This window comes from Pteropus vampyrus, unplaced genomic scaffold (assembly GCF_000151845.1).
Source record: "Pteropus vampyrus isolate Shadow unplaced genomic scaffold, Pvam_2.0 Scaffold55, whole genome shotgun sequence".
NCBI classification, from domain to species: domain Eukaryota; kingdom Metazoa; phylum Chordata; class Mammalia; order Chiroptera; family Pteropodidae; genus Pteropus; species Pteropus vampyrus.
Window position 1 is genome coordinate 3,893,609 of NW_011888836.1, and position 12,161 is coordinate 3,905,769.

The window sequence follows — 12,161 nt, forward strand, 5'->3', positions numbered from 1 at the left end:
AGGTGATGCTGGAGACCTCTGTGGGGCAGGAGCCCAAAAAGGGACCTCGACCCGGGGCTCCAGTGATCAGATTTTTCTTATGCCGCAAGAAAGAATTCAAGGGCAAAACGAACAGTGGGAAAGTTCAAGGTTTATGAAAACAAAAGTACACACTCAAGAGAGGAGTGTGGGCAAACTCAGAGAGAGGGAGAGTTTGTCTGGATTATGAACTTTTGTTCTTGGAGCCAGGGCCTGGAAACATGATACCAACCTAGCCTCGTCTCCTCCCAGTAGGCAGGGAGTTTGGTTTTCTACTCTTCCTTCCTTACATGGTGTTTCTGGAACTGTCATGGCATCCGATGGATGATGGGAGCTGCAATATATGCAATGCTAATGAGATTACACCAATACCATAATTAGCCAAAGCTTATGACTTAGCCATAGATGGTGTCTAAGCTGGAAAAGACCAGTTTTGGCTTGTGTCCTCTTGCCCGGGCTAAAACGGGGAGGTCTGAAGAAAGGAAAAACATTTCCAGAGCCATATCCTGGAGGGAGGGAGCCATCTCTGGGCTATCTAGCCTGCCTCACTTCCATAAATCAATCTTAGTTCTTTAAAGCTGTCTGGTCATGTTTGAGACTATGCATGTCTTTCTCAAACATGGCGTTTCTGTCAAAGCCTTGGTAATATAACCAATGTTTCCAATTGAGTCCTATTATAAAGAGAAAAGATTCTTATTGAACTTATAAATAATGATACAGCCGTGAAAATAGGAGTAGTCACTAAGAGTTTCCAAATTCTGAAAAGTTCATGTAGGGAAGAGAAGATAACTGTTTGAATTCTGCTTACAGAGGCATAAATTACCAAAGTGCTGTAGCTCATAGGTAGCCTAGGAGAAAAATTTACTTATATCTGGAAAACAAAGACAAAAAAGTAGTATTTCAAATAAAAAGCCATAAAAATTATAATCATCTTCATCAGTTCATTCAGTTTCATGTTATGAATTCTTGCTGATTTTGATCTTTTTGTTAGCAGTCTTATGAATCCAGTTTTTCCGTAGATTTCTGCAAATACTTACCTCATTTAATAGTGCGATCTGAAAAGTTTGTCAGAAACTTGTAGAGTAAGTGTCAAGAGTTCTCTACATGAATCTCTCTGAAGATGAATCATATTTGCAAAAAGAAAATCAATAAGATAGTGATCCTCTGTAAATGACAAAGACTTAAAATGCCATGGTTAATGATCTGATTACAGTGCAATTGACAAATTTGTTTTTCTCTGCAATGCACAACTTTTTATGATAACAGCTAGAATTACAATTGGAAGCATCAGGACGTTTTAGATTTTTAGATTTTTATTTGACAGGCCTTTCCATGTAATTTTAGCATCTCAAATAAGCCTAATTAGTTTAATTTCTCCTTTTTATAAAGAGAGGGGGATGGAAGGGAGAAGAGAAAGATCTTTTGAAATGTTTCAGAGATCCTTAAAAATCTCAGTTCCATTCAGGTTAAGAAATAGACTATTTAATTTTTGAAGTTTGAGAAGCTTGTCTAACATCAAAACTTTTAAAACTTTTGGTCAAATAGGATCATAGGTCACTGTGAAGTAATAGTTATCCATTTAGTCATGGTGACAATGAAGGACTTAGCAGGCAAATATAGAAAGTTAAGTAGTTGTAAGCAAAATTGAGCTCTTTTAATATTAAGAAGATTCAGTTAACCTAAGCAAAGAATCGATGAAAGAGGACATAAAATCACAAAACTTTTGATTTTGCTTTAAAATCTTAACAGCATACCAATTGTATAGGAAAACTTTGTTCTCTTAGCAGATGAAAGAACACTTTTATTTTCATATAAGGACACCATTGTTATTAAAGCTTATAATAAATTCATTTGCTCTTATCTAAGTTGATCATACACAGAATTTTCTTTCTCAAGATTCTTTTTCACAAACTTTCTTCAGCTTTCCTTGTAATTCACTAAAAAATGCATTTTCATACCTTACAACTTCTTTTAGTGAAAACATATCCAACTTTTCTTGCATTCAGGATTGTTTCCCATATTCCTAGTATTTTTAGTTATATATATATTGGAATTTTTAACCCTTAAAAGCCTTGGTTTCTAATGCAAACTAAGTAATTTTGAACTGTTACAACATTTTTTTAGACTGGTAAGTTTACGAATACATTTTGTAATTTCAAGGAACATGTGCATGTTTTAATAGTACAATCTTTCAGTGTGACACAAGCTTATGTTTTAGTTTCTCTGTAATAAGCCAAAAGTAGGTAAGTTTAGGCTTATTTAGCAATTAATGTTTCAATGTCTTTTTGGAAATATTCTAAATATTCAGCAGATCGCTGTCATTTAATTTAGCTAGCAAAACTTTAAAGTTTAAAGTTACCAAAAGATATTAGACAATTATTTTAAAGTATATATACTGTAAGATAATTATTGCTAAAACGTTTCACTGAAAAATCTACTTAACATTTATTTAATTCTTAATTTTTTTCATTACTTAAGAAAATTTCATCATACTGAGTTTTCATTTTCACAAATTAGCTTAGATAGAATAAAAGTATTACAATTTATTTTGCTAACTCCAAAGATATGTCTGTTTTAATTAAACCAACAAACTTAAATTAGCTTTAATACCAAATACTTTTTCAGAACCTGAAAACATTTGGGTAAGTTTATTATGTTTCTTAATTTATGTAAGTGCTTAATTCCTTTAAGTCAACTAAACAGAGCTCTTTACAAACCAATTTTATTAATATCATCTGGAGGTAGACATACATACACATATATAAGAGAGATGCACTCAGAGACCTGATGGTTTCGTTTTTAAAGTTTCAGCCAGATACAATAAGGCAAAAGTCCACTAGTTTATAACAGTTGGAGTAAGTTTTTTTTGTTCAAGTGGCTGAGGCTTTTACTATTTTTAGAGAAAACTTAAGATTTGTATTTGTCCTCGACAATTTTTAAGTGAGAATGAATAGGGGGTAAAGGGGAGGTGAGGGCTGCTTAGATAAGGAAATCTTTCAGCCACTTGTGCTTTCAAAAGGCTCTCCTTTCCTATTTTTTTCCCTAAATCAGACTGTTGTGGGCTATGTTTACATTCTGTATTATCCACAATTGCCAAAGAGGCTTTAAAAATTTTTATCAGACTTTTAATTTTGCCAAATTTCCTATCATAATTTTTAAAAAATATCTTGTCAGGTTTCAGGCAGGACAAACAGTAAAATTTTAAAGCCACGTTTCTTTAAGGATTTTTTTAGAACTTTTTTGAAGTGATTTTGTGTTTTAGAAGATTCTGTATATCAATCAAGAATGTATTCCATTGACCCTGAGAGGTTTGGAATCCTTTTTTTTTTTTTTTAAAGGAGGTGGACTTAAAGGTTTTTCTGAATGGCCGTTAGAGTTTAAAATAATTTTGGTTAGGTTGGTCCATTCTATTTAAAAGGAGCAGGTGAAAGAACCAAAATGTACATATACTAGCTAGAGTTCTCAAAGAAGGAACTTATAGAGGGTGAAAATCTCATGTTAAAGACATGCCTCTGAGAACTGTCACAGCTGGACAAAAAGACAAAAGAGTTGTTCACCTGAAACCCCAGGGAGTTTACTGCCAAATGCACACTGACACGTGCACTTTTCAAATGGCAGGGATCAAAAAACCAACACAGAATTAGAGGAAAACTCCCATTTTTTAATTCCATGAACATTAATGGCTGTAGTTAAGCCGTGGGTCTCTTGGAGCCAGACTAATTAATACCTAAGGGGGATGTGCAGTCTAACCCATCCCGTGACCAACTTATCCTATCACGTGGGCCTTCTTCTTTTAAGGTGGTCAGCGTCTTAATGACTTTTAAATGCTGGACCCGTCCTCATCAGTTTGTGGCTTTGGCTTCCAAGATTCCCTTCACAATAACTTTTGCCTCGTGTGCCCGTAACCTACAGTAAAGTTTGTTTATATAAATGCTGGTCTGGTGATACCTGCAAGCTCATCAGTTTGTGGGGGCTGGCCCGGAGAACAGATTTATAGGATTTATGCCTGTGTCCTTCCCTATGAAATTTCTTTCTTACGATAACAGTACAACAGACAGTGACAAGGAAAGAAAAAAAACATTCCTAAGGTTTGAGGAATAAGACATGCAAGGCATTTCCTCTGGCATGACAGCTGACTCCATTTTAAAGTGGTTCTGTTTATATTATTTTTTACACAGTCAACGTAGAAATTGTATTGGTTGGAAGGAGTCCACTGATGTCAAGTCAAAAGCGAGAGAAGGAAGTGCTCATATACAGTTAGTTGAAGGTTAAGGTCAACATTTCTAGGCTAGGGACACAAAGGAGAATCTAATCAGTTCTGCTTATAGCCATTACCATGTTATAAGTGTGTTAATGGTTCTGTCTGTTGCTAATGGTGAGACATTCTTGCAAATAAAATATTAATATGGTTATATGCATAGTATACTTCATATAAGTTATGAGTGGTGTTCCTAGAAATAATGTTTTGGAAGTGAAATAAGAACTTATATTGGCAATGTCAGTACAACATTCTGTGTAATGCTGTCCTGTCGCTTTGTTGGAAGATCCGAATGTGAAGATACTTAATTATTACCCATACCATGTGTTCCCCAGTGTTTTAACATTCTATGTAGGGTACAGGTCTTTGTAAATATTCCTAAGCTTGACATTTCCTATTCATTGAATAAAAATTATTGGCTATCCATGATAAGTAGTAGAGTATAAGGAATGTTGGAATATTTTAAGAATAATTTAGGATTTTGAAAATTTTTATTTTTTCATCCAGAATCCTGTTTGGAAACACTAGATGTGAGTCCAGTTAACAAGCTGTTATAGTAATTTAGGAGGGGCTATTTTGGGTTAGAGTTGAGTAGAAACAGTGGCATTTAGGTGACAGAATCAATAGGACTGATTGAGTATAGTGATGAAAAAGAGAAAGCAGGCAAGAATGATGCTTATTTCTGAAACAAGGTGAATGATAGGACAATTCATTGTGAAGTCAAATGTGGGAGAGGGACCGGGTAGTTCTTGTGTGTAAATGTGTATTTGTAAGATGACAGGTGAGTTCAGCTTTGTACTTTTTGAGCATGAGGTATTGTATCATCGAAATGGAGGGGTCTAGTAGAGAGCTGGAAATGGGAATATGGATTTTGAAGTCAACAGCATGTAAGCAAGACAGTGGGAAAGGGCTGTGAGGTATTATTAGTGGAGATCCAGTAATGAAAGGCTAAGCTGAGAGCTTCCAGAGCAGCGAGAAAACCCCCACAGATTGTAGGGCTGCAGGAGCCAGGAAGGCACTCAGCACTACTATCCAGTGCTGCACAGTGACATAGTACAGTGACAGCTGAAAAGTGCCCCTGGGATTTGGTGACAGCATTTATTGATAAAAATTGAGGACAGGTTTAATGATGTGGTGGAAGGTGAACCTAGTCCGCAGTGGGTGGTGGGGAACTGATAGAAGCAGTTGGACAGTAGCTGGTAGTGAGCACGGGATCAGAGAGGCTTTTGGTTGCTTTTGCTTGTTTGGTGGAAGAGAAATGCTCTTTCTTATTCTCAACTGAAGAGGAAGAGGCTGAAAATAAAGGAGAAAAAGGAGTGCCTGGGAAACAGGAAGGGGTAGGATCCAGAATACAGGAAGAGTGATTAGTCGTAGACATCAGGAGGAAAGGATGGAAGAATTCCTGGAGATAAAGGGACATTGGTAGATTTGGTGCCAGGAAGCCCAGGGAATTCTGTGAAAATTTGAGAAGCTAAGAGATGAGGCTATTTGTTAGGGGGATGTATTTGGGTAGGAGGCTTGAGGAAAATAGTGAAGGACTGAAATATATCTTGGAGAATATGAAAGGAACACCTGAATAGGGCATTATAAAAAGAATTGCCTAGCAGCGTAGGGTATTGATGCAGGGCAGGACAAATTTCCCTGAGTGGGGTTTTGGGGGAGACCAAACCCTGCACGGAGAGAAGAAGATTGTGGAAAGAATTCAACACATGCCACAATGAGAGTCAAAAGGAAAGTTTATTAGAAAAGGGGTAATGCTCCACAGAATGTGGTCTCCTCTCAGAGGCAGAGAGTGAGAGGGACAGTGAGAGGGACCCTGAGTGTTTGGGGAATTCAGCTTATATATGATTCTTTAGTTCCTAGGAGTTATAATTTAAAAGACTTTGTTAACCCATTTCCTTTGATATGGATATACAGTGAGGAAGAGGAAGAGTAGCTAAAGTAAAAAGGTAATATGTAGAGTGAAAGGCCTGCTGGCAGTTCCCAGCCTTTAATCCTTAGGTTCCCCATGGTTTCAACCATAGGGAATGACTCCTGGTTCCTGTTTCTGCTTCACAGGTGTGGGGAATAGATTGTTAGCAATCCCAGCAGAAATCTTCCTTTTTCTGAAGGTGTCCTCCTGGCCTGGCTTCAGGCCTGATCAGCATATTGCAGTCTCTGAACGTAGCCTGATTGACATTTTTAATTCTCTTGCTTCCTCCCTACATTAGTATGAGATCTTGACTTTATAATGCCACTAATCTGCAGGGTTCTGTTATTTTTATTTCGCCACTGTGTAGCAACCTGGGTGTAGTTATAGAAAAATTGAGCTTCGGAGTTTTTCTAGGTTACTGTGACAAAGATAGCCCAGATATGCTGGATTTATTGAAGGAAGTAAAGATGGGGGTATTTACATGAATGAAAAGTGAGAAGAACTGAAGGGCTGATTAAGTTGTAGCACAAGTCTAGGAATATATCTGTGTGGCAAGCTGGAAAGTGGAGTTAGTGGGAAAGTAAGCTTTAAATAAAGATTTGTGAGTTCAGAGATTGTAATGACACGCAGGCTCTGAGTACCTGAAGTTGAACAGAGGCAGTTTGTGGGAAATTAGGGAAGCTGAGAGCAGAGATGCTAGGATACTGAATGCTCTTAGGATGGTAGCAGGATTTGCTGTGTGGAGGAAGACGATATGTTGCTCAAAGTCATTAGGTGAGGAGTGAATCACTGGGAGGCTAGTAGATGGCAGCAGAGAAGACGTTTGAGGGAGCGATAGCTGTGGCTTGTTGGCATAAGTCTCGAAGGAGTGGTTGTAACATGAGTGAAGTCAGTGACTGACGACAGCATTGGGGTGATGCAGAGGTTCACTTGCCTTCTTTTCTATGATGACCAGTCGGTGTGCAAATGGGAGGAGGTTCCATTTGAGGGGTGAAGGGGATTCACTGTCAGGATGAGCTAGGTTTCACTTAAGAACAGAAAGTAAAAGAAATGTTCCATGAAATAGACTGAGGCTCTGGGATTTGTTGCCTATGGTTCCAGAGGGCACACATTTGAGAGAAAACATGCAGGAATTTGGGTAAATGGCAAACAATCTCAGGGACACTGTTGGCGGTAGCTGCCCCTCAGGGAGTTGTCAGAGGCCTGCCTGTTCTGAGTGCACTGAGGTTGGTGGCTGAGGTTTCTTTTGACTCAAAAACTGAAATGCAGGAGCTTGGGGCAGCAGGTAAACCTTCAGCTGCTCGAAGGAGTGCCCGCCCCACCTCCGCACACACACACACAGGGAGCTCCTGGCTTTGATAGACCCTCTAGGGTTGGGGGCTTCGGGGATTTGCTAGGCTGTATCTCTCAAGCCTGATTTGGAATTTGGGTCAGCTTTTGGAGCTCTGAAGTTTAAGCTATAGTTCCACCCACCCCCCTTTTCTTTTTTGCTAAATTATATAGTTTCAGCTTTTGCAACACTCAGTTGTTTTATACCTCTCTTCAGCTCTCTACTGCTAGTATCTCACATTTCATTACTTTGGGTTTTGGTTCTTGTTATCTAGTCGGATGCTGTACCATTCTGGCAACCCAATATCCTCATTACCTAAGATTTTATCTGTAGTCAAGACTACATTTCCAGTCACTGTCTGCAGAGTTAAGAGCTTTCTAAGTGCTGCAGGAAAGATTCTTTATGAATTCCATGTTCCCATGTTACAGGTTTTCAAAGAGAGAGACTTTTCATGAAATACTGTGTCAGGAGAACCACATCTTTGCTAGATGATGGCAAAGTGGTTAGAGACTTAGAGCTGACAGACTAGGAGAGATTATCTAGTTGGAGTGTAACCCCCTCATGTCTCTTTCTACCCTTTTAGGCATGAAGATATTGACTTAGGAAAGTGGCACCAGAATCAGGGTCTTATAAGTTTTAATCTATTACACTTCTTACTCTGTCATGTCTCTTACCTGTCACTTGTCAGTGCAGTGTGAAGGGGAGCCATTGGCTAATGTACTGAAGTAGCCTTTTAGGGAGAAGTTAACTTTATTGTAAAATTACCTAAATAATAACCAAAAAAAAAATTTTTTTCCTCCATTTTTAGGAACAAGTAAGTCTAATTTAGGCTGGACACCTCTTCATCTGGCATGCTACTTTGGACATAGACAAGTGGTCCAGGATCTGTTACAGGTATACTTATGGCTTTAATTTTAAATGAATATAATAAATATTGCTATTATAGAAATTATTATGTCTTAGAAAAGCCAACTGAGCCATGATGGCTTATTTAAAGGAATAGCTCTGCACTAATGACACTCAATTTTTCTTTATTAAATACATAAATTAAGTTAGTTTGAATAATTAAAATTCAAAATTTTTCAGTCATTTGATTTTTTTACATTATTGACTTTTTAAAATTGCAACATGGACTTATGAGTTAGTGAAGATACTATTTTCAGTTTTTTGAGTGCAACAGTAAAGTAACCAAAGTACATTCTAAATAACTTAAAAATAATGTCAGAATCTCTTAATGATAAGACTACATATTTCTCAATTCTCTAAACAATTTTTCACATATTGATATTTCTTGAGTTACATCTTAAAATTGATCTGTACATTTAAATGGTGGCATCTTTTTATTTTTGAAAGCTTAATAAATTGGAGAAAATATAATTCATTCAGAGACGGTTATCCTTTTTTTAATACGAATGTTTCTAAAATAGAGTTAAGGTGTATAGATTTTTAAAGAAAAGTGACTTTTTACTTTTTTACCTATCAAGTTGGTTTTTACCTTTAGAAGCTTACTCTTTTACTGTGAATCGAATTTATTTTTAGTAGTGACAACCAATTATCATTAGCAATTATCTTAATTTTTGAAATATTTAATATATTTTTAAGAAATTATTTTCACCTTTGTATATATTTCTTGATATATGAAAGATGTTTAAAGTTTTTGTTTACTAGGCTGGTGCAGAAGTAAATGTATTAAATGACATGGGAGACACACCTCTTCATCGAGCTGCCTTTACAGGACGACAGGTGAACATTCTGTGTTTAGTATTTGCAAGTGAAATGTTTGGAAGAGCGTTCACAAATGTTTTTATAACCACATGACTTGCAACTGGGGAAAGCCCCCAACATATATAAACCAGCACTTAGGGTCAAAAGGCCACAAACTCAACATTGGACAGTGAGGTCAAGTGTGAAGGTCATGGAGACTTCCACTCTAGCTTCTCTGATAAGAGCTCATTCAGTCTTTGCTTGTATACTACAGGATGGGGAACTCCTGGTTCTTTTTTAAAAAACATTTCATTGAGGAGTAATTTACATTGCATAAAACTTAGGCTGTGAGTGTACATTTCAGTGATTTTTAGTGCATTTACAGTTGTACAACCATCATAGTCCAGTTTCAGAAGATTTCCATCTGCCCTCAAAGTTTCCTCGTGCCTGTTCTCATTCATTCCCTGCTTCTAGCCCAAGCCTCACTGATTTGCTTTCTGTTTCTAGATATTTGCCTTTTCTAGAATTTTTTTTTTTTTTTTTTTAATATAACTGCAGTTATACAAACTTTTGTGTCTGGCTTCTTTAAATTAGCATAATGTTTAGGTTCATCCAAGGCGTAGTGTATATTGGTAATTTGTTCATTTTTATGGCTGAATGATATTCCATTGTATGAATATACCCGTTTTAAAATTCACTGTTTGTTGGAAAGACTCTTTTCCTATTGTATTGCCTTGGCACCTTTGTTGAAAATGAATACAGGGGTTTATTTCAGGACTTTTCTATTCTCTTTAATCTATATGTCTGTTGCTATACTAGTACTATGCTGTCTTTATTACAGTAGCTTTATAACTAAGTTTTAACGGTGAGTAGTGCAAGTTCTCCAACTATAATCTTTTCAAAAATATTTGGCTATTTTTAGTCAAAAGTCTCTTTCCATATAAATTTTATTATCTCATCAATTTCTATAAAGATACCTGTTGGAATCTCGGTAGAGATCATGTTTTCTTAAGTCTGTAGATAGATTTGGGAAGAAATGCAATATTGACAATATTGAGTCTTCTAATCTATGAACGTGAAATGCCATTCCATTTAGATTTTCCTTATTTTTCTCTCAGCAATGTTTTGAAGTTTTCAGTATACAGATTTTGTACTCGTTTTATTAAATTTATTCCTATGCATTGTATTCTTTTTGATGCTATTTTGAATGGATTTTTTTCTCTTAATTTCCTTTGCTTGCTTATTGCTACTATATAGAAAGACAGTTGATTTTTTTTTTAATGTTCATCTTGTATCTTGTGTCCTTGCTGAACTTATTTGTTCTACTAGGTTTTTATAGATTCCATAGGATATCATCTGCAAATACAGATGTATTTCTTCTGTTCCAATCTGGATGCTTTTTTCCCCTCTTTGTTTTACTTTATTTACTCTTGAATAAATATGGTGAGAACTGCAATCCTTGCCTTGTTTTTTGATATTAGGGGCATAGCATCTAGGTTTTTGTTTGTTTGTTTGTTTTTACCAGTAAGTATGATGTTAGTAATAAGTTTCTCTTAGGTGCTCTTTTTTTTTAGTGAGGAAGTTTTCTTCTATTTCTAGTTTGTTAAGAGTTTTTATTATGAATGGACGTCAAGTACTTTTCTCTGTCTTTTGAGATGATTATGTGATTTTCATCAGTCTGTTACTATGGTATATATCATTAATTGATTTGGAGATGTTAAACCAACCTCGCATTCCTGTATATATCCTACTTGGTGTTTTAGTTAATAATTTTTATATGTTGCTGGATCTGTTTGCTAATCCTTTGTTAAAGATTTGTGTTCATGAGAGATATCTCTCTATTCATGAGAGAGATCACTGTGTAGTTTTCTTGAGATGTATTTCTCTGGCTTTGGTAACAGGGAAACACTGCTTTCATAGAGTGAGTTGGGAAGTGTTCTTTCCTCTATTTTTTGCAATAGTTTGTGAAGGACTGGTATTATTTCTTCTTTAGATATTGTAGAATTCACCAGCGAGGCCAACTATTCTTAGACTTTCTGTGTAGGAAGATTTTAAATTACTAAAATCAACTTAATTATTTTATATAGGTCTGTTCAGATTTTCTTTTTCTTTCTGATTACTTTTGGTTATTTTTGTCTTGGTATTTTTTAATTTTACCTAAGTTGTGTTAATTTGTTGATGTAAAGTTGTTAATATTCTCCTATAATTCTTTTTGTATCTGCAGTGTTGGTAATGATAGACTCGTGTTTCATTCCTGTTTTTGGTAATTTACATATATATATTTTTTGGTCTTGGCTGTTTGGCTAAAGATTTATCAATTTTGTTGACATTTCAAAGAACCAGCATTTGGTTTCATTGATTTTCTTTATTGTTTTTCTGTTTATTTCATTGGGTTGTGCTCTTTTTCTCTTTTACTTTTTTAATTTAACTTTCTATTTTTTTGTTGTTTCTGAAAGACAGGTTATAGATTTGAGTCTTTTGCTTTTTTTTAGTAGAGGCATTTTTTAAAGCTATAATTATCCTCTTAGCTATATATAATAAATCTTGATAGGTTTTTGTTTTTATTTTAAGATATTTTAAAATTTTCCTTGTGATTTCTTTGACCCATAGATTATTTAGAAGTGTACGTTGGCCAAATATTTGGGGATTTCTCAAAATTTTTTTTATTGTTGATTTCTAATTTAATTTCCCTTGAAATTGATCAGATAACTGAATTTGAATTATTTATTAAAGAATATATTTTAAGTTCTTTTAAAATTTATTAGGAATTATTTTATGGTATAGCATTGATCTATCCCGGAGAAAGTTCTGTAAGTGCTTGAACAGGATGTATATTTTGCTCTTGTGGGGTGGAGTATTCTATAAATGTGTATTAGGTTAAGTTAGTTGATAGGACTGTTTAAATTTTTTTATCCTTAACTGATTTTGTTTCATCTACT

At 35.5% G+C, this 12,161-nt stretch overlaps 1 protein-coding gene across 4 annotated transcripts in view; it reads left to right on the forward strand.

Moving 5' to 3' along the window:
* The window catches only part of OSBPL1A (oxysterol binding protein like 1A), a 198,782-nt gene that overhangs the window by 26,569 nt on the left and 160,052 nt on the right, over positions 1–12,161 (forward strand). For all 4 annotated transcript variants that reach the window (XM_011360422.2, XM_011360420.2, XM_011360424.2 and 1 more), the window contains 2 exons: positions 8,327–8,412; positions 9,187–9,261. In XM_011360422.2, the coding sequence (XP_011358724.1) occupies positions 8,327–8,412; positions 9,187–9,261 (161 nt within the window). The remainder of the gene's footprint in view (positions 1–8,326; positions 8,413–9,186; positions 9,262–12,161) is intronic.